General features: G+C 43.3%; 3 protein-coding genes across 8 annotated transcripts in view; 2 read left to right on the top strand and 1 right to left on the bottom strand.

The window, feature by feature from the left end:
• rnf130 (ring finger protein 130) overlaps positions 1-13028 on the bottom strand; it is a 53914-nt gene extending 40886 nt beyond the window's left edge. For 4 of the 5 annotated variants that reach the window (XM_081698580.1, XM_035531961.2, XM_035531960.2 and 1 more), the window contains exons 1-2: positions 12878-13026; positions 11998-12441 (exon numbers count right to left, since the gene is read on the bottom strand). In XM_081698580.1, the coding sequence (XP_081554706.1) occupies positions 11998-12253 (256 nt within the window). In that variant the 5' untranslated portion in view covers positions 12254-12441; positions 12878-13026. Of the gene's footprint in view, positions 1-11997; positions 12442-12877 lie in introns of all 5 variants that reach the window. The other variant, XM_081698582.1, reaches the window with a different exon arrangement.
• A 2659-nt stretch (positions 13029-15687) lies between these two features.
• si:ch211-132p1.2 (proteinase-activated receptor 4) lies at positions 15688-19628 on the top strand. Its single transcript, XM_027014176.3, has 2 exons — positions 15688-16489; positions 17777-19628. The coding sequence occupies exons 1-2, from the start codon at positions 16360-16362 to the stop codon at positions 18856-18858; spliced, it is 1212 nt and encodes a 403-aa protein (XP_026869977.2). The 5' UTR covers positions 15688-16359; the 3' UTR covers positions 18859-19628.
• Positions 19629-22306: 2678 nt separating this feature from the next.
• Positions 22307-22500, top strand: part of LOC145651631 (uncharacterized) — a 3963-nt gene continuing 3769 nt past the window's right edge. Inside the window, exon 1 of one of the 2 annotated variants that reach the window (XM_081698461.1) lies at positions 22307-22447. The gene's annotated coding sequence lies outside the window, so the exon portion shown is untranslated. The remainder of the gene's footprint in view (positions 22448-22500) is intronic. The other variant, XM_081698462.1, reaches the window with a different exon arrangement.

Here is a 22500-nt window from a genome sequence, read left to right as displayed (position 1 = left end):
CAGATTCCATCCATTGCCCATTTCATCTTGAACATCTTTTTCAAACAACAACACTGACTTGACTAATGAAGACAAACTTCGTCACAATCTCACAGGCAAGATCTGGATTACACAAACTTGTTTCCTGTGAAAACAGATTAAAATAAGCTTTTGAAACAGAGCTCAGAGAAAAACAAGTGTGACTACAGAAGACATGTTTTGTAAGCTTTTATTTGGTAATCAGATGTAGATGTATATACTGAACAAAATAAACTGACAAACCATGCTGAAGAGGTTTTTTATAGCCACATCTCAGAAGATGAATGCATCATCAAACAAAGCAGAAGATGTACTAACAAAACCAAATTTCCAAGTGGCCTGTGGATGGCACTTATGATCCAACATCTACTGAAATACCTATAAAGGCAAAATACATAGAATCTGGGAAGGCTGAAAAAAAAATGAAAAGATTCTATAGTATTAGAAAGACAAGATCTGAAGAAAGAAGAAAGACTAAAGGACAAAGAGAAGCTGAACAGAACAGAAAAATCCAAGACATGGAAAAGACAGTTGAAGGAAAGAGGTGGAATCTCTGAAACCCCCTAAAGAATCCTCATCAGTGACTACCACCTCATTATCTGCCCATACGGGCTGCTATTCAGTACCAGGACAAAATGATGAAGCAGAGATTAAGGTAGATGTGATGTTCCGGGGCAGGGTAAGAAGCTGAAGTGTTTCAAACAAAAGTACAATGGAGTTTCCAGTTACCACATCCCATACCAAAACACTATTCAAGAGACGGAGAAAGAAGCCAGACTCTGAGGAAAGTACAAACTCTGGCAGAAACAGAGAAGCAACCATGAAAGGTGTAGGGGAACATTCAGATCCAGAGAAGTACCCCACTGAAGCAGAGGAGAAAGAGGACTCCATTACACATTACACAGGCAACGAGACAGATCACAACAACTGCAAGGGTCTGAATGGAAAGTTAAGAGGTAAATTAGTTTGAAGACAAAATGCACTAAGGAGCAAAACAAATAATAAAACTACTAGAAATAAGAACAGAGGGAAATTTCTAGAGACATACTATGAAATGCTAAAATCCCAGTGGAATTAGGCCTGAACTCACTTAACGACCTAATGAAAGAAATACTGGACCAGACTCAGTGGTTGAACATAATCTACAGGTGACAGTGGGAAGCAGATTTTTTAGAAATTGTTTAAATAAGTGCAAATGTAACCCTTTCATCTTACTGTGACTTGTACATCCAAGGACTGATTGAAATACAGCAAGCAGCCAGCCCTGAAGAAAGATTTATGTAGTGGCAAATGGGCTGACCTATGACATTCAGGCCTGCTTCAAAGTACCTTGATGGGAAAAGTGGTAGCACAGTTTATGCCCTATTTGCAATCCATAATCAATCATTTTATTGCTAATTCTAATATTTGCAGAAAGCACAATATGCACAAGACATCTCAGTCCCAAACAGGCCATATTCCAAGCCTGTCAGGCCCACTTGAACACATTTACATGGACATTATTGACATGACAGAAAGGAGACAAGATACTGACTCGTGGTTGTAAACAAATTCCCTAGATGGATAGAAGCCTTTCCGTTCAACCACAATGATGCAGATAGTGGGTAAATGCTTAGCAAGGGAGATTAGATTCAGATTTGGAATACCCAAAATAATCATCTTGGACAATGACAGCCATTTTGTAAACAATGTGATAGCTGTCCAACAAAACAACGAGGTATCAAACACAAGCTCTCCTGTGTGTAGCAATTTACCCACATCGGTGGGACAGGTGGCGAGAGCAAATACTAAAATATGGCATCTCGCCAATAAAGAAGTGAAAAGCCAAAATATCCGCCTGGAGACCAGTTAATGAGGACAAACCAGTGGAGAGACCAAAACTCTTGGTAGTTGGACACACTAACCCTGACCGTCATCGTTATCTCAAAATATTCAGATTACAATTTAAGTAGAAATCAAATGTGACTTTAATTGTATGGTGAGGCAGAGCATTTATCACAGTGATCATTGACAGATTAGGACAGAATGTAGATAGCTGGGACTGGGAGCAGTGAACTCTGGATAAAACATGGATCAGCTAAAGGCTTGCACAAGCAGCACTTGAATGTATTTTGTTTACTGCTTTATCCTGTGAAAACAGTAACCAAACATGTGCTCTTAGGCTCTTTCAGTTTTACTAAATGTCCATCCAAAGCCATAAGACACAAATAATATTCTAGATATAAGTGATTTTTGGGAAAGGTCCAGGGTCAAAAGGTCATCCTAAGGCTGTCCAGTGGGAAGACAGGTATAATTCAGAAAAAGGGAAAGGTAAAATGGACAGATTGATAAATGAGCGAAACTACGAAAGGTCCTGAAAAGCACCAAGTGATTGCTAGTAAATATTTAGTGGTATGGACGAAGTAAACAGTGAAAGCACAGGAACATGTCTCCAACCACAGCAAGAATCCTGGAGATTGAAGCCAATAAAGCGGCTTTGCAATATGATCTTACCAATAATAAAATAAGAAACTGGGGAGGGCAAGCCCGATCTAAATCTCTGTAAGAGTGATTTTGTTACTTGTGAAAACTTCCAATCTCATATCAAAGAGGCATTAAGATGGTCTGGGGATTTAAAAAAAATCTTTCCTGGAAAAAATAAAGGAAGGGCTTGAAACAAACCAAAAAAAAAAAAAAAAAAAATTTGGACAAAACATTCATTTCTATGGAATATATTTTACCTTTCAGTGATAAAGAAGAGACCTCCCTCTCTGTAAGTCCAAGTTTGCTATGTAAAGGAGGTAAAGTACAAGATTCATGAATCTCCAAATATTTAATCCCAGTTCAAGCAAATTTAAAAAGAATAACTGGCTGATTAATTGACAATGATAGTGAGTTAACTGGATAACACTCACTTTTCGGTAAATTAACTATAACCTGATAATGAGCCAAGAGAAGATGGCTCACTGGGTCTGTCACATATAACAAGAAGTCATCAGCAAACAATTACAATTTAATTCTGATATCCAAGTGAGAGATTCCCTTGAAGAGATTTGAATGAAGTGACAAAGGGTTTGGTAGTCAGGGGAAACAACAGGGGAGACAAAGGAACTATTAGAATTTTAGTTTATATATTCTATCATTTCTTACAGAAGTTTTACAGCCCTTTAACTTATGGGGACAATTGTGTATTAATAAAAAAAACTAGACTGAAAAGTCACTTTGTATGGACTGTTTGCTTATACTAAAGAATCACAGAGGACTTGAAAAGAGAGAATAACAGCTCCTGTCTCTTAGTGAAAGGCCTAGAGCAAGTTTCCATGCAGTAATCTGAGAAACGATACAGCACGTTCTTAACCCACACAAGTACGCTGTCCTTTAGAGGACTGGGACTGTGTGTGACAAGTCTGAACAAGACAGGAAATAACAAGATGATATCAGTGTTATCAGAGGAACCAAAGCCAGCCCCTGCAAACAAGATATGAGCCTCAGGCATCTGCCTTCCAGAAGCTTCTCTGTATTTATTTATTAAAAACAAACAAACCGTGAAAAGAAGACTAAGTATTATTCTTTTAATAACTGGTATTAACTGTGGTCAACACATACTCCTGAAAGCAAATCATCATCAGCAGAACTACAAAGGCAATGCTACGTCCCCTGCAATGCTACGTCCCCGGCCACCTGGACTCAGAACAGACTAAAACTAAAGAACAAATAACCCCCTGCACAGCTGTCCTTCTCTTTCCACCAAAAAAGAAAAAAAAAAGCCCTCATTCACATCTGCTGTTCAGTTTGCTGTGAAACTCATGCACCTTTTTAGCAGTTTTTTTCCCCCTCTTTTAAAAACGAGGAGGCCTGTTCGTTCCATATGAAGTTTGTTGATATTCTGGACCCTGAGCGTGGTGGTTAAGAGACGGGAGCTCTGTACGAAAACAGGAGCCTCCGTGTACAAGGCAGAGCAACGATGGCCCTTCCTGAGAATAAGAGCCTCGTAACACCCTGCACCGTCTGCTCCGACCAGCACTACACTCATCTGGAACTGAAACAAATGTTACACAAAGGCTGTTGCCTTATTATTTTGGTCATTTTGTAGCAATCTGGTAATGTATTGTCAATAACGCTCACCAGTCAAATTAAGATAACGGCTCTGCCAGAGGAGATTGATCCCTGATACACAGCGAACGGCTCTAAACAGGACTCAGTCGGTCTAAAAACAGCGCTCAGTGCTGTCGTTATCACACGTAGATGAATACACCCTTGTTGTGGCTCATCAACCAAATCGTTACTAACTGCATTGGGTCCTCAGATACACAACACTACCTTAATTCTTCTGTACTCAATCTCTCCACACCTTGATCATCTCAAACGAGCGAGCACGTAATGAGCCTAAGCTCATCCCACAGGAGCTCCCTGACTCTGTAAGGACAGCCATTAGCCTGTGCAGGCGTGCTCCTCCTTACTGCAACCGGAGACCGACTGGGCTGCAGCGCTACTGCAGTCGATGCGGCCACATCATAGCCCAACACTTCCACCCTGGATCGATCAGAAACGTATGGCCACAGCTCGGATCCTCGCTTGGAGACACACAAACATGCTCACAGGCACATTCGGTCATGCCATGCCTCTCTCCTCTTTCATCTGTCTCTTTAAGTGAGCCTCTGGCGGACCTCCGGGGGCCTCGGAGTGTGCCGTGGCGCATTTGGGGTGACCGGTGGAGGAGCCCCGCTCTCTCTTCCCTGGAAAAAGGGAAATCCAGTGTCATGCCGTAACTCTCCCAATCCTGCCATTCCATCCATCATCAGGAACGCTCGCAGCACTTGACGTGTCCGGGCTCCACTTTACCACGAGAGCGCGTGGGGAATTCTGCAATGACCTTGCATAAGTCAAATCTTAGCTAAACTCCACAGAGTGCACTTATTACTGGTCAAGAGCTTCTCTCTCTCTCTCTCTCTCTCTCTCTCTCTTTCTCTCTCTCTCTTTCTCTCTCTCTCAGTATTTTTTATTTGCCACTACACATAATAAAAAGCTCAAAGAAACATCAGGAGAGCCAAAAATTCTTCTGCCTTCGTCACTATCTAAACACAGCTCACAAGGTAGGGGCGACTCGGACATGCTGCCTGAACAGGCGCAGAGAGCACTGAGAACATGCATTTGCTTCGCCGGGTAAGCACTCTGCCCTCAGCTGCTGTCCTGCTGTTTGCAGGCCTTGCATGGCCTGGGGTGACGCTAATTACCCCTCACTCTGCATGCCGCAGACATTAGCCAGCATTTGGGATCACTTTAGAAGCCAGATACCAAGGGACACTCTCCTTCAACAACCCCACGTCCCACTTCAGACACACTTCTGCCCTGCCGAAACCCGATTGGCTTGCAGCTTCACTTCTGCCGCAGGGAATTCACCGAGCTGTCCCTCTATTGGATGTGGAGTAATTTTTCTGCATTCCTATTGGCAGATGGTTTTCTGTCTGGATGCCCATTAGCTAAGCATGGTCTGCTTCACTGCCAGCAGCCTGGTGAGTGGCAGCTGGTGGAAAGACGGAAGGAGATGAATGAAGAACAGTAGTGAATCAGAGTTGTCCTCTCTCTCTCTCTCTCTCTCTCTCTCTCTCTCTCTCTCTCTCTCTCTCTCTCTCTCTCTCTGTTTGTTTTTCCCTCTCTGTCCTCTTCCTCTCTCTTGACTGTAAACAAAAAAGAAAAGAGGAATGGACACCAGATGACAAAGAAACTGGAGGGCTGTGGAGAAAATGTATATTCAGAACAGCAAAAAACAAGTCACGCTGACTCATTTGCTTTATCCGAGACGTCCTTCGCCGCGTCTGAAACCTGCGGAGGCCATTGTGCTCTCGCACATGTACTCCAGAGTGAAACCAGGAGCAGCCTGAGGCACTGCCTCCTTCTCTGTCATACAGAGCCGTGCATAAATAAAGAACGGCTACCTCGGAACAAAGACGGACGACTCAGCTATTCACTGAGTCACTGACCACTTAAACATGCACTTAACAAAAACGCTGCCTTCTCTCGTGTTTTAGCCAGCGCTTTAGGCAGTTAGTTCTCTTGACACTAATCTATCTGTGCTGGCGTGAGGATGTGTTGATAGAGACTACAAAGCACTTCCCAGGCATCTGCCAAATGTTTTAAATTTAAAAGAATATGTAACACTTCCTGCACAACATTCTGTGAAATCACTGCAGTGTAGTGTAATAAAAGAAGCCAACAGTAAAGTGCACAAGATTTCTAGAGAAACAGGGCATTTCAGACAGAGGTCGTTCATCAGCTACGCACAGAAGTATTTTGCTTGCACAGCTGATGAAGAACCTCTGTCTCTCTGGAAAACTTGCAATTTGAGTCTGTCATTCTCTCTTCACACACACACACACACACACACACACACACACACACACACACACACACACGTCAGAATCTCACAAACCACTACATGCAGACAACAACATGTACCTTTGTTTATGCTCTATATGCTAGTAGCACGCTGCCCTGAAAGCTAACAAACAAACCACACCAATCAACCACTTTCTTGTCCTGGGCGATTACCTTGTGGCCTATTTCATGCCTTCTGTCTGAGTCTGTAAAAGTGCAGACCAAGAGGAAAACAGAATCACTTACTTCTCCAGTACTGTCAGAACCACGTAGTTCTCCAGTACTGTCAGAACTGCACAGTTCTCCAGTACTGTTAGAACCGTACACTTCTCCAGTACTGTCAGAACCATGTAGTTCTCCAATATCAGGCTTACATTCACACTTAAAATCTGAGACCAGATCATTTCAGAAAAATTAGACCCTCTGAGTAATTAATAAGCAATCCAAATCTATATTCCAAATGATTTCTGTAGTGAAAACCGGATATTGATGCTTTACATTAATTTGTGAAGTATGGAATTGCTATGGCTAGCAAGCTCTCTATCTATCTATCTATCTATCTATCTATCTATCTATCTATCTATCTATCTATCTATCTATCTATCTATCTATCTATCTATCTATCTATCTGATATGTTTGATGTGATATGATTACATATATATGAGACACTAAGATGTAACATCATATGATACTGTAATATAACCACATAAGGAAAGCTTGTGTGGCATTCCTCATAATATGTAATATATGTATAGACTATATGGTGAGTTAAGCTTCACTTGCTCACAAAGTACCGCGTTTGGTCCCTAGCACACTGTGTTTTAAATAATGCTTTACTATGAAACTAAACTTCAGTATGTGGGCTTTAATTCACGGTTGTGCATGTTAGTATTGGGTGTAGGTAGACTGTGTAGAAATCACATCTCTTTCGAAACGCAGACTCCCATTTCGGAGGGAAAAAAAAAAAAACAAGACAATTGACTGCTTGGGTGTGTGCCATTACAGAAGAGATCACAAATTCTAGATATGGTATTTGTACCTGAAGTCTGTTGTTGCTGGATCTTTGTCACATGACCAAAGAAATGTGACATTGACAATTAAACAATTAGTAACAAAGTGAAAGGAGATATTAAAAAAAACAAACACCAAAATCAAGTGTTTGCAACATCATTTAGAGGCAAGAACACACCGGAAAGCCAGGCAATAACAAGAAGAGCATTTCTGATCAACAGATGAACGGACAAAGAACCTCCGCACAAATATGTCAAAGCGAGCCATAAGAACATAAATACAGCTGAATGACACGAGAGGGCTTATCTCAAAATGCCAACCAGTCGTAAGGCTCAAAAACAGAAAGACTAGCTTACAGTTTGCTGAGAAGTTGGTTATAAAGCTTCACAGGTTCAGGATGAAGTCTTTCAGACTGACAAGATGAACTGAAACATGTATGAGTGATGGAAACGTGGAGGATTATAGAACTGCTCATGGTCTAAGGCATGCCAGCGCATCCATGAACCACAGTGTCAGGGGTACAGAACGTAAAGCATAGTGTGAACCAAGGTAGCAAAGGTGCCCACAGATGGCAGGGGTATGCACAGATGCCAGTGGACCATGCACTTTATTGATAATGCCACTATTGCACTTAATTGATATTGCCACTATTACACTTTATTGATAATGCCTCTCAGCACTAGGGTCTTGGGTTCGAGTCCCTATCTGGGTGGAGTTTCCACGTTCTCCCTGTGTTGGCATGGGTTTCCTCTGGGGTCCCTGGTTCCCTGCCACAGTCCAAAAACATGCCGGTTAGGTTGATTGGATACTCTAAATTGTCCTGTATGAATGTGACCTGCGTGTGTGTGTGTGTGTGTGTGTGTGTGTCCAGTGATGGTTGGAGCTCTGTGCTGGGCTCAACCTCCTCCCCTCCCCTGCACCCAGTGTTAGTTCCCCAGGAGACCGTGGTGTCCGACAGAGAGTATGCCATGCACAAATTGGCAGCCACTTCTCATCGGTGTGTGTGATTGTAAAAGGCTGATATCTGTTTGTAAAGCACTGAGTTCAAGAAAAGCATTATGTCAATGTAATAATAATAATAATAATAATAATTGTACAAAAACAAATGCTCAGATCAAATTCCTCTAATAGTAAATGCCCCAAAACATAGTTTCTATTTAAGGCCTTTTCAGAGTAAAAAGTAGAATGTTCTTGATTAGCCGAACCGTTTGTTTGATCTTAGCATGCATTTCGCTTGAATGCGTACTGACTGAATGTCCTCAGAGCTTAAGCAGGCAGCACTGCAGGCCTGGCAGAGCACCAGTGAGGGACGATACTGAGTGTCTGGAGAGCTGTGTGCGCTACAGACTCCACAAACTCATTGATTGTTAAGCATCTGCATCAAGTATTAAACGTAGCGGCTTTGCCTGAGTTTCGTTGATCCTGCAGTTTATTGATGTATTTTTTAAAACGCCGGTCAAAGGTTCAGAGCTAAAACAACAAAAATGGTCTTGGTTCATTTACCAGTGAGGGGCTGGATTAACTAGGCCACATCCCACACTGGGCCAGTGCGGGGCTGGATTAACTAGGCCACATCCCACACTGGGCCAGTGTGGGGCTGGATTAACTAGGCCACATCCCACAATGGGCCAGTGAGGGGCTGGATTAACTAGGCCACATCCCACACTGGGCCAGTGCGGGGCTGGATTAACTAGGCCACATCCCACACTGGGCCAGTGAGGGGCTGGATTAACTAGGCCACATCCCACACTGGGCCAGTGCGGGGCTGGCACAAATAATGAATTTATACTACTGAATTTAGCTAAACTACCAGTCACTACAGAGTTGCAAAACTAACTGCTTTAACCAATTCAAATACCAGAGAAAGGCCCAGTGGATTCTTTGGCAAAAAATAAACAAATAAATATATAAATACATTTTTTGTATTTTCTGCTCTTTTAGGTTAAGAAGAGATGAAATTGTGTTTGATGGTTTTGTAATACAACCTATGTTCAATCATGAACATAGTATTTTTGAACATAATATTTTTGTCTTTTTTTCTCAAATGGTAGAAGACTTGGCATCGATTGCTCTGAATGCTCAGATTCAGATTTCTGGCTGATTTGCAGCACCTTGTAATCTGAATACGAATCATGACACACTGAGCCGGAGCGAGAGTGAGCCGGCAGCGTCCTGCAAGCTGATCTCAGGCATCCTAACACCAATTATAGAGGCTCTGCCTCCCTCGAGGCCATTCAGGACATCCTGGAGGCGCAAGAAGAAGTGAATCAGCCAAATTATAAATAACATCTTATTATGGAGAAACTTTTGGTTAATATTTCAGCAAAAGATGAATGGACTGAGTAGCACACAGACACTGACACACACACACACACACACACACACACACATACACACACGCAAACACACAAAGGAAGTCATGAGAGGTTAAGTGGAGGCCTCTCAATAATATTCATGACATTTGGATCGCACCCATGTTTCTGCTAAGGATCAACAAGAGCTGGTGACAACCAGTCCACACACACACATACAAACACACATACACACACACTCAACACAGAGAGCCCTTTTACGCAGTGACAGTTGCATTCTTCCGAGCACAGGCGTTCGGTGTGGGATGATGCCAGTGTGGTCACAGCCGACGCGTGTTAGACAGGAATGTTGTGTCCACACGGCCTGGTCACGGACACTCGGGCCAGGAAAGGGCACTCCAGCACGACCATTACATAAGCACCATGCATGTGGTTGTACACTCCAACACACACACAGTACAATGACACCACGATCACCTGACCCACATTACTTAGTACTCTTACTCAACACTGTCTCTCTCTAAACATACTCAGAGATCAACTGGTGTGTCCTCAGAACTGGGAAGCGAGAGTCAGAGCTTCCACACGGACACAGACCTGGTGTGCCATAATTGTATGCACATACAATCATTGTGCAAATGAGGACAATCAATGACATCCATTTTCCTTTTCCCTGGAGCTGATCTGAGATCTGAGTGCATGGCGTCTCTCAGAAACTGCTTGCACTTGCAAAACATACCTGGCACAGGAAGTGGTAAAATGTCAACACTATACAGGAAATCATTACTGAAGGGTTAGTGAGAAAGCATATAGCTAGGTGCACAACATTCCATGAGTCCCTTCACAGTGCAGGAGACTTCAAAACAAAGTTTGCCAAGGGTAACTGTGCAGTATTGTGCCTGAAGTAACTCAAAGGCTTTGACAGGTGAACTACTTCTAAAGATCTTTAGGGGGTGAATCGGGTGTGTTAAACATATAGTAAATACTAACCCATACAGGGTGGAGCAACTTCGCTGCCCTGAGGAGAAACACTGCTTTACAGCTTCACAAGGGTCTGCTAGTTTTCCACTCATTAACTGTTTTGTGCAATAACAGGAAACGTCCTTAATTATCGTTTTATGTCACAGTTAGGGATCTGAACAAAACAGGAACGATTTGGACCATTAACGTAAGGTCACAAAAACCAGAACAGGACCTTTTGTACATTTTGCTTATTTTTTAAACGTGATTTAACTCCTTTTATGTTTGACTCATTTATCCCGCATTCACAGATCTTCCGGTTTCTTCCTGCTCTGGTTCAGAAGTATCCGCGAGGGTGGCTACTGCTTTCTGAATCTGGGTTTGTTACTTCCTGTGCTTTGTGGCTACACAGTGATAGACAGGTGATCCCTTCTGCACACACAGAGGGAACAAAGAAACAACAAGAACAGTGAATCCTTAATAAAGTGGGATTGCGAAACACAGCTGGCAAGCGAGTGCAGCTGGCGCTTTATATCACATGGTGTCAGGTGGGTGCGTTTGGACCAAGATCTTTGGTTTAATGCTGGACCTGAGGCTATTAGCTAATAGATAATAACTGGCTCTGTAGACGCGATGCAGTTTACCACTCCTGCACAGCTGCTGATGTGCATGGCAAAGACCATTTTGAGTAAGGCCAAAACACCTACTTTTAACTGTAGCCACTGGTATATACTGCGCATGCAGTCAAACTAAAGCTGGGCTCTAGCACTCAGGGTTAGTATTGAATGTCATCTGTGACCTGTGCTGCGCAAGGCTAGTTGGTCCCTGAAAACCCAACTGGTCACCTTTACATATTGGTCCCCAGGGGGCTGTTGATATGCTTACATGTAGAGCATGTCATTACAAGCCATTGCATTCCTCTCTGGGCATCTGGAATTCCATAGAAAAAGTTAGGAATGATGCAAACCGTTTTTATGGATTAGACAATTAATAAATAAACAATTTATAAAGCTTAATCCAATCAGTTTGAGAGGAATAAACTGAACAAAGCACATGGCAAAAACTGAGGCACTGTTGGTTCAATTCAATGTCTACATGTTCACACACACACACACACACACACACACACACACACACACACACACACACAATGTTATTCAGCTTCATCCTGGACTGCTATCTGAAATAAAACAGATCTGCATTCCTCACACAGACTGATCCAACACTGGAGGTTTTACTGACGAGGGCTGTAGGTGCTGATAAGGGTTAACTTGACTTTTCAGCTCATGTTAAACGCAGGCACGAATATGCATGCGGATGAGTCTAACGATCCAAACTCACCTCCATTCACAGCAGAAGGCGTTATCACGATCCCTTTGGCGTCCGCTTTGGGGGAATTTTGCCCGTACCTTCCGTCATCTTTGGAGATCATTCGCTTGGGGCTCCCCTTGTGGTCCAGGACCGTTGCGTTTACCGTGGCGCTGTAGTACTCTTCTTTGTTCACGACGGTCTTTTCTGCGCCCACGGACACGACGCACCTGGGCAAAGCGAGCGCGAGGACGAGGGCGAGGAGGCAGCCGCTGCGCCTCTTCTGCATCTTCGGGACGTCTGGTCGCCGAATGTCAAACGAATATCCGAGCACGAGGGGTGTGGGTTCCCCCGGCGCTCCGTCACGTACCGTCGGCGCGACGTGCGCTCATGGAAACACGATGCGAGCTGCGATGTCCAAATCCGAATCCATGCGACGCCTTTTCCGCCTGCGCGCAGGAACGCAGTGTGCACAAACTGAAAAAACAAAAAAAACAAAAAACAACATCGGTATAAGTGCGCCATTTGACCAGCTGGCAGCCAGCTGGCTATGGGTTTACTGGGTATGGGTTTACTGGGTATGACACCGACACATAAACCATCGCGCATAAACCATTGATGGACTACTGATGCATTCTCTTACATGCTAAATTGGGCACTGGGTTAACTGGACATTTTATCCGCGTTTTTAATCACCGGACGTTGACTGTCTTCTTGCCTTTTCTACAAGTGGAAATATTTTTGCTTTTCCTCCATCAATAGCTGGAAAAACAAGACACCGACGCACCGGATCGCACGCTGCCGTCGTTGTCCGCGCGTGCGGCCGACGGTCCAAACGGCTCCTGTAACCGCGAGTCCCTCCCTTCCCGTGACCGTAATTTTTTTTTAAACGGCCTTGCGCTTCATATCTTACCTGCTCGCAGTTGTTTTTCCTCTTCCCCTGCTTCTGGCGTCCACCGAGCACACACAGGAGGGTCTCCGCTCTGCTCTGCTCTTCCTCCTCCGGGCTAGACGAGGCCGTGCGCAAGCGCGATCCCGCGACACGCTGCTGGAGCAGGCGAGCGCGGCTCGCGTAGCTGCACGCGCGACATACCGGAGGGACTGGCCCTCCGACGGGCGGCGCGTGCGCATCATCCTGCCCGTTGTTTTTTTTTTTACTCACGCGCGCGCGCGCGCAACCTCTCTCTCTCTCTCTCTCTCTCTCTCTCTCTCTCTCTCTCTCTCTCTCTCTCTCTGTATAAAGAATTGCACATACAGAGAGCCAGAGAGCGGAGAACATTTAGAGTTATCCATGCATGTACATGTGCAGTCGCACCTGCGCATTTACTGTTCACGCTGCGCCTGGATCGCACTGTAACCTATTGATATCTTAGCTCACTATTAACTGATTTAACAAATTTCCTTTATTTGATATGTGCTCTTTGTTTAGCAGAAACAAAGACGTGGAACTGATCAGCTAGCACCGTCGTGCTTTAACATGCAGGGGACACAGTGAGACAGTAGAAGAACCGCAGGACCTCATGGGCAGAATGCAAGAAGAGCCAGGTGTGTGTGTGTGCTGGAGGGGAACAGCTGGGCTGGACGACGGTCCCAAAAGAAGAACTGCAGAGCGCTATTTATCCATCTGTCTGTCCATCTAGAATTTGCAGAAAGAGGGAGAAGGGCGCCATCTAGTGGCCATCTATTGCCGCCTGTCGCTAAATGACTGGTAGGATCTGAAAGCCTTATGGACTAGACATGCGAAGTGTTCACCGTCACTGGTGGTAAGCGAGGAGCGCAGAGCAGCGCAGTTACCCACCGAGAGTCACTGAGAGGGAAACAGAACAGGAAAATGCGCACAAAGAACAAGAGATGTGTTATATAGGAATATCAAGCAATTTAAACAAAACAATTTCCACCCCCCTGCAAAAAACAAAACAAAAACGAATTTCACCTTGTATTACACACATACACACAACTATATATATATATATATATATATATATATATATATATATATATATATATATATATATATATATATATATATATATATATATATATATAGTTGTGTGTATATATATATATATATATAGTTGTGTGTATATATATATATAGTTGTGTGTGTATATATATATATATATATATATATATATGTATATATATATATATACACACAACTATATACATATATATATATATATATATATATACACATATATATATACATATATATATATATATATATACATATATACATATATATATATATACTGGTCCGGAAAAAAATAAGAGACCACTCCAATAAAATAAGAGACCACTCCAATTCCAAAAATAAGAGACCACTCCCAATGTTTTCTTAAATCAGCATCTCCACATGTACATCAGCCATTCCATTCAAGTGTTTGGTGAAATCCTTCACAGACACACGTCATTCTACTTAATGAGATGCTGTACAGGTGATCACCTTAAAATCATATTCTAACATGCAACATAAAAACCACTGCTACTGTCATCACTATTTTCTTGTTATAGGACCAGCTGGATGAGAAAAGCAGTACTAGGACTACCCAAAAAGTAAAAATACAGCCACAGACCATGCCAAAAGAGTTGAAAAGAAAGGTTCTTATTGAGGAAAAGAAGGGTTCAATTGTAGCTTTACTGGCAGAGGGATAAAGTGAGCGTCAAGTTGCTTCCATCTTGAAAATTTCAAAAACTACGGTTCATAAGAACAAGGTCAAACAGCAAACACCTGGGACAGCAACAGCTACAGGCTGGCAGAGGTCAAAAACCATCACAAGCCATCAAACAAAGCCGAGCTCCAGGAATTTCTGTGCCAGAAGTGACGTAAAGTTACCCAACAGTAATGTGAAAGACACATGAAAGCTGTGATTAAAAATCAGGGTTATTCCACCAAATATTGATTTCTTGACTCAGTCTAAGTTGAAATATTAGTACTGTGTTGTTTATAAATGAATATGGGATTGTTTTCTTTGCATTATTTGTGGTCTGAAATTTCTGTAACTGTTTTGTTATTTTGACCATTAGTCATTTTCATTAAGAAAAAAATCATGCTCTAAAATACAATATTTTTATCTTGAAATTGGAAGAAATGTTGTCAGTAGGTTATAGAATAAAACAAAACTGCTCAGTCTGGTCAAACACATACTCATCAAGTGTAAAACTAGAGAAACTGATCATTTTGTAGTGGTCTCTTATTTTTTTCCGGAGCTGTATATATATGGTAAAGTGGGTTTTTTTTAATTGCTTTATATGTATTTTTCAATGCCTTTGTATCCTGTGACATATCCAGTATGTCTGGAAAACATCTGCGAAAGAACAGACAAAGGCTCTACTTCATATAAATCTTGTCAAAGTAGTAGAATGGAGAGAGGAAACAGACCTGGCTGGGGGTGGGGGAGTATATCCGCAATTAATATACCATTTCCACTTGCTCTGTGACTCACACAACAAAGGAACTGCTCATACAGCTTCTAAAAAACAGACCACTTCTGAATTAACCAGGGGCCAGACAAACAGTTACAACAAATGCTACTTCTCTTAGGAAATTTTGAGAAAATTCATGCTTGAAAAAATAGTGCTTGTTTGATTGCTTGGAAATTAAATCTTCTGTGTATCCAGACAGAAATGGTTTGCAGAATGAATGTCAGCTAAACAAACACACCAATAAAATTGAGTGCTCCCCCTTAACATATGATACTGGCTTCTTTAATTACATTACACGGTAATACTTGACACCATCAGAAGTCAACATAGCCAGAGGCTATTCAAGCCTATAGTTCAGTGCCTACACAAACCTATAGTTCAATTCCTACACAAATCTATAGTTCAGCCCCTACACAAATCTATAGTTTAGACCCTACTTAAATCTATAGTTCAATCCCTATTCAAGTCTATATTTCAAGCCCTGGGTGTGGGTGCCTTTAAGTGTGCGTTTTAAACAAGATTTTGAATCAGGGTCAGAAACAGTGACTCCAAGCACCAGAGATTAATTGGTGCTCTAATTGTATGAACCATAAGTGAATACACACACACACACACACACACACACACACACACACACACACACACACACACACACACACACACACACACACACACAGCTGGGTAGAGAAGACACAGCATATGCAGAAGCACATGCACTCACACACACACGCAGCCACACGAACATCCATACACACCACTCCCTGAGTAAAACAGAGAACTAAGTGGACTCTCATCACAGAAAAGACCTCAGAGAACGCAGTCTACAAATCAGTCTTCTGGGAAACAATACTCACGACACTTCTGGGAAACAATCTTCACGGAAAAGGGCTGACTGGAATTTATGTTTTCCTCAAATTGCTTCTGTTAGGATTTTATTTCCAAAAGTGCGTGTGTGTTTTGTTTTTTTTGATGGAGCCAAAGCTCTTTTCCATCAGTGGCATGTCTGTTTCTTTCATTTCTCCCGGTCTTTTTGTCCTTCTCTCTCTTCCTGCCATTTCGTTTCCAGCCACTGAGAAGGAATGTTCCAACAGCACTTTTGGTAAGTCGTTATTTTTTTTCTCGGTCTTCGTTCTGCTATGACAGGGATTGAGTCGTGCATTTTTGCGTTCACTAAAACATTAGTGAAGTGTTTTAGTGATGTTTCACTAAAACATCTAAAACATTTCAGATATGAAATGCTTTAATGCAGCACCAAGGCTACTCCAGTGTGGCCAGTGGGTTGCTACCTTACTTTGGAGGAAGGAATGCAAACAGTTTATATAAACAGGACGGCCATGGAGTCACCAGGCCGCGGTCAGATGAGGGCTATTACCTTGGAGCTGCGAGCCGACGACCCGCCGGGGGCACAGTCACATGAAATAGCGTGTCAGGAAATGTGCAGGAATGTTGAGGCGTGTCACTGCGAAATGGAAGGGGAAAAAGAAAAAAGGGAAAAACATTACCTACACATGCACACATTCAGAGATGCTACTGCTGCTCTGCGTCCGACAATAAAGGGTGGGCAAATTAGAAGGAAGAGGTGCTGGCTAGCAGACCGATGAACGGGAAAACTACAGAGCAATTGCTTACCTGGTGACTTATCTATCCAACACGGCCCACAAGAGACAAACGCAGCCCCGCATTTGTGTCAGAGGGGTTGGAATTTGCATTCAGAGCAACTGAAGCAAATTTTAAACCATCAGTGACAATGCATGTCCACTTTCAAATTGACAAAATCTCTCTTGTACTAGAGGACCACTCTATCTATAGTCTGAGCGATGCAGTGAGATAATAATGCAATTAGAAAGGTTGCCAGTGCTCACAGTTCTCTTTAATGGCTTATGGACTTGCGACTGAGACCTCTGAGTATAACAACATTCAGGGGAGGTTACTTGGAGTTTTCTTTCATTTTCTTGTTGAGATGTTGAGATAATGTGTCAAGATGTAAAAATAGCTGTGCTGGTTACTGAATGAGATCTTATCATCGTCATCATTTCCTGGCTTTGTGGACTTAAGCCTGTCATAACAGCCAAGACCAGAGTTAATTTAAACTATGTAACTCACCTGAATACCCACCTGAATATGCAAATTTTGTTAAATGGAATAAAAGCTTTATGGAATTTATTTGTATTTCTTACAAATAATCATTTCTTAAAAACAATCATAGTGTTAGTCCTAGTGTTCCACAGTTGTATTTCTGGTTAAATGAATTTTAGACTTAATTCCCCTGCCTCTCTCTCTCTCTCACTCTCTCTCTCACTCTCTCTCTCTCACTCTCTCTCTCTCACTCTCTCTCTCTCTCACTCTCTCTCTCTCTCACTCTCTCTCTCTCTCACTTGTGTGCCAGCCCTTCCGCGCGCCTTCCATGTCAATGTCTCTGGCTGTAGCTACAATCTGCCCGAGAAGCAGAGGGAGCAGATCCAGGCCCGCTCCACCACGCTGCTGGCTCCAGCGCTCTACCTGACCGCCCTGGTGTTGGGCTTCCCCGCCAACCTGCTGGCACTGTGGGTGCTGCTCTTCCGCACCAAGAAGCTTCCCTCCACCATCCTCCTGCTCAACCTCACCTGCTGCGACCTCATGCTCCTCCTTGTGCTCCCTTTCCGCATCGTTTACCATTTCCGGGGCAACAACTGGACATTCGGGGAGCCCTTCTGCCGGCTCGTGGTCGCCCTCTTCTACGGGAACATGTATGGCTCCGTGGTCTGCCTGGCCCTCATCTCCATCGACCGCTACATGGCGCTGGTGCACCCGTTCGGATCGAAGACCCTCCGCGGGCGGCGGACGGCGCTGGGACTCAGCCTGGTTGTGTGGATGGTGGTGGTGGCTGCCATGGCGCCCCTTTTGGCTTCGCGCCAGACATATCCACTGAAACAGCCGTCCATCACCACCTGCCATGACGCACTTCCCAAGCACGAGCAGGAGACCTACTTCCTGCCCTACTTTGCCACGCTCTTCTTCGTCTGTTTCCTGCTGCCACTACTCCTGGTGCTCTTCTGCTATGGGGCAGTCTTGCGCACCCTGGTGGCCGCCGGCAGCCGCTACTGCCACGCCGTGAAGGTCACCGTACTTGTCGTGGTGGTCTTTGTGGTGTGCCTGTTGCCCAGCAACGTGCTTCTTCTGCTGCACTACCTGGAGTTCAGCTCGCGATGGGGTGATAGTAAAGATACTCGTAACCTCTATGTGCCCTACGTGATCAGCCTGGCACTAGGCACCTTCAACAGCTGCCTGGATCCCTTCATCTTCTACTATGTGTCTGAAGACTTCAGAGAGAAGGCCTGTGCAGTGCTGCGCTGCCTCTCTTCAACCTCCCGGTCCTTCTCTGGGAAAGAGATGTCCTACTCTTCAGGCACGTCGAGGTCAAAGGTCACCCTGGTGACCATGTCGAACAGAGTCACAGATCTGTCAGAAGAAGCGGCGCGAAGTCATTAACAGGAGGGCGTGAGTGTCCAGTAGAGCAGGAGACATGCATCTGGGACGTAATAAGGGGCTTAGTGAGGGATAAAAACGCAGAAGAATAAATCCAGTCCTTAAACTTAGAATATTTCAAATGTACTTATGATTCAATACGCGACGCTCATAGAGAATGACGCATCAGCTAAATGCAGTGTTAGACTAACTAGAGAGCTTACACTGAGCTTAAGCAACCACTTCAGCAGGGTTATGTTCTACTTTTGTTTTCTGGTTTGTGTGACTGAGTGGGTAACTTGAAAAAGCTTTCATGTTTTTTTTCATGACACTTTCCTGGGCAGACGTAAATGTGCACATGAAGGTAGTCTGAATGTTGTTCAGTAACGTAAACTGTTCAATCTTTCCATGTAGCTGTTCAGAGTAAACCATTGTTACAAGAGAATGCTGCTTGTATAGCCTACGTAACCATCAAATGTAAATGAAGACAACAAATGCATGTCGTTTTGAGAATTTTCTGAGTGTGGTAAACAAAATAAGATTTGGCATGAGTTTGGCATGCACAGAATCATGCATGCTGTGACGTGTATTATGCTGAGATAGAATTTGTTTAGGACGGTATTAATTAGGTTAGTTAATTAACAATCCATACACAGATACAAGCATCCTTACAGGCTTATGCAGTTTCTGTCCTTCAAAAAGCGTATTTATTAAATGCATAGACCATATGAAGTCAGGTCTCATGCCTGTGACTATTCTATTCAGAAATGAAGAAATAAAGTGAAATAAACGTTGGCCGTGTTCCTACTGTCACTAATTAAATGGGACTATTGTTGTCTGCGAGACCAAACATGACCGCACAGAATTCTGAGTTCCCCTCGCCCCAAACCATGTGAGAAATTCCAGGAAGTTGATTCACTGTGACCACCTCCCCCCAAGAAAACCCTTCCGGTACAGTGATAACACATCCATATCTTTGTTTGTTGCAACATGCTTAATCTCTATATAGGGCCCTTATATATCAACAATAGACATTTAAATGCAGTGAAACTACCTTAGATATAATTGGTGACTTTGATTGAATGGACCATTTAATACATACTGGCTTGGACGCAGGCACACTCTGGAACTGTCAAACATGCAAACCTCATGATCGTTTCATACTTTTCATACAAACCACGCTGTGGGCAGAGGTGGCGTGAGACCATTATGAGTCAATCATGAGCTTTCATTGAGCCCATTATGAGCTCTCTATGAAAGGACACACAGATTACAGGAAAAACAGCTCACTAAGGGTTAAATCAAGCCAAACCATGCGGCCAACAAAAACGACCCTGTCTGCATCACTCACTATGTCGTCCAGAATGCCGATGTGCTTTTCCACTCGTCGGTGCGAAGGAGGAGGAAATAGAGATCGGCTAAGGAGACAGGAAAGCAAACGACCTCGTGTAGCACCTTATAAGATGTGAGCTCCCTTAACATTAAACTGGAGGGCGTAAGATTGCAACTGAAATATTATGAGGATTTATGAGGCAGTAACCTTCTCTGCACAGTGAGGGATCCACTATAATCACGGTGGACAGAGTCAAGGAGAAATCACAAAAATCAATCTGTGCCGGACTTGCACTCTGCTTAATCAGAAAAGTTTTTTAGAAACTAGCATCGAGATTTTGATGGTGATCTTTCGACCTTTTTACCTACCTCATGTAAAAAAAGAACTGATTTAAATAATTTATATCCATTCCTACCCCTCACACTGTGTGATCAGTCTATGGAGCTTTAAGAAAATACATGGATCAGCAGTTTAGTTTTACACAGTATTTATTGTACATGCAAGAAAGCTAGCCAGAGACTATATTTGTTTAGGAATTTCCTTAGGAATGACTGCATTTCCATAGAAAGCTGGAGAGGTTTGAAGTTAGACTCTGGAAAATGTGTATAACGGCATTATAGAGATTATCTTTGTTGTTAACACTTCTGTATGGTAGTTAAGAAAGCCAATAGTATTGTTAGTGGCCCAAAACATCCCCTGCATTCTGAGTTTGAGGTTCTGCCCTCTGGGTGGAGCTACAGAGTTCACCTGGCACATTAAAAAGTCCTAAAGGGCTAATTCAAGTGTAGTTTTTGTGAGGGGTCTAGACAACATATGTCACTGACTGTGTTTATACCTTTTCATGGTGAAACCAAAGATGAATTTCATGACGAATAAATTCTATTCTGTTTAATTTTACTCTACTCTAATATGCCTCTCTGTGGAGTAGTTCTGTTCACATTCTACGCTGACATCCTCAGTTGTCTCTAGTTAACCTATTTAATGCCCAAGCATTGCGCTCACGGAACGTGCTTTTAACAACAAACCTTCAAACCGCAGGTCTTTGTCACAGATCTGAATGCCAGCATTTCTCAAGCCTCTTTCTAACCGAGAAGGGAGCAGGTTTAGTGGCTGAAGTAAACTATAAAAGAAAGTACAATGATTTCAAAGTTCAGCAACAGGGAATGTAGCTAAAACATTCCAAGTAATCCGACTGATCAGAAGTACAGAGCAGGCAGTGTGTTTCTTTCCAACTCATTGTCCTTCTAGCCATTTTGCCTGTGCTTGTGAAATAATTGGGTTTATTCACAGTAACTATTTTCCTTTCCCAGTTTAAGTAATAGGAACTACTCTAAAAATCTTTTTTTTTTTTTTTCCCCTGATTTATCTTTAACACCTGACTCCTTGCCAGTGACTGTTTATCACAGTAAGATGCAACTCAGCACATAAGTGATATGTAATGGGACCTAACTTTGTCCCAATGTATTTCCATGACACACGGCTATAACTGACGTGACTGCAGGCGTTTTACTTTAAGGGCAGATTTCCACTGCCGAGGTCAAAGGACTGAGTTGAGACACACTTTTCTGTTTTTAAACTAGCCACACCAAGATTGAGCCACACAGTTCTGCTGTACTGTTAAAAGCTGGGTCTGCCTGACATTTTTACTAATGTGACATTCTTACATTTCCTGTTTGTGAATACAAAGCTCTTTGGCGTGCAGAGCAGCTCAGGCGAGACCACTCCATCCATTTACATGGTGAGGCCATATGGGTTCAGAGTGCACTCTTTCCTACCAGTGATGACATCAGTGTTTCCAGAATCCATCATGACCAGACACACACACACACACACACACACACACACACACACACACACACACACACACACTCACTCATAGCCAAATGCAAGCATGCTCTTTCTGTGTATGGCCTGTACATGGCACCCTATGTGCTCACCCATACAGTAATTCTTACATGCAGAAACCCAACGTGAAGAGACGAGTATCTCAGCAGTGAAGTCTAAGCGCACGCTTCCCTCCGCTTTTGAAGTAACCCATCAGTAACATCGCACACACAAGCCTGCCGTGTGGGCCGTAATCGGGGGGACACACGCAGCCGCTCCAACGTCTTCTCGGCGCTGTTGTACTTCGAGATAAGCAGGACAATGACACAGCGATCTATAGCGCAGAGCCAGACGGCCAGAGGTCAGCGGGGCCCGGCGAGAAGAGAGCAGACGTTTCCCGCCCCCGAGAGCAGGCAGACGGTGCCAACCACACCTCCAGACACCATAGACCCATTGGTATGTAGCCTTCCTCTACTGCTCCAAACCTATGCATTGGTCAAAATGTGCAT

The sequence above is a fragment of the Electrophorus electricus genome, chromosome 16 (genome assembly GCF_041902795.1).
Source record: "Electrophorus electricus isolate QZ-2024a chromosome 16, ASM4190279v1, whole genome shotgun sequence".
In the NCBI taxonomy this organism is placed as follows: Eukaryota; Metazoa; Chordata; class Actinopteri; order Gymnotiformes; family Gymnotidae; genus Electrophorus; species Electrophorus electricus.
The sequence above is the reverse complement of the archived record's forward strand: the minus strand, read 5'-3'. Positions and strand labels throughout refer to the sequence as shown.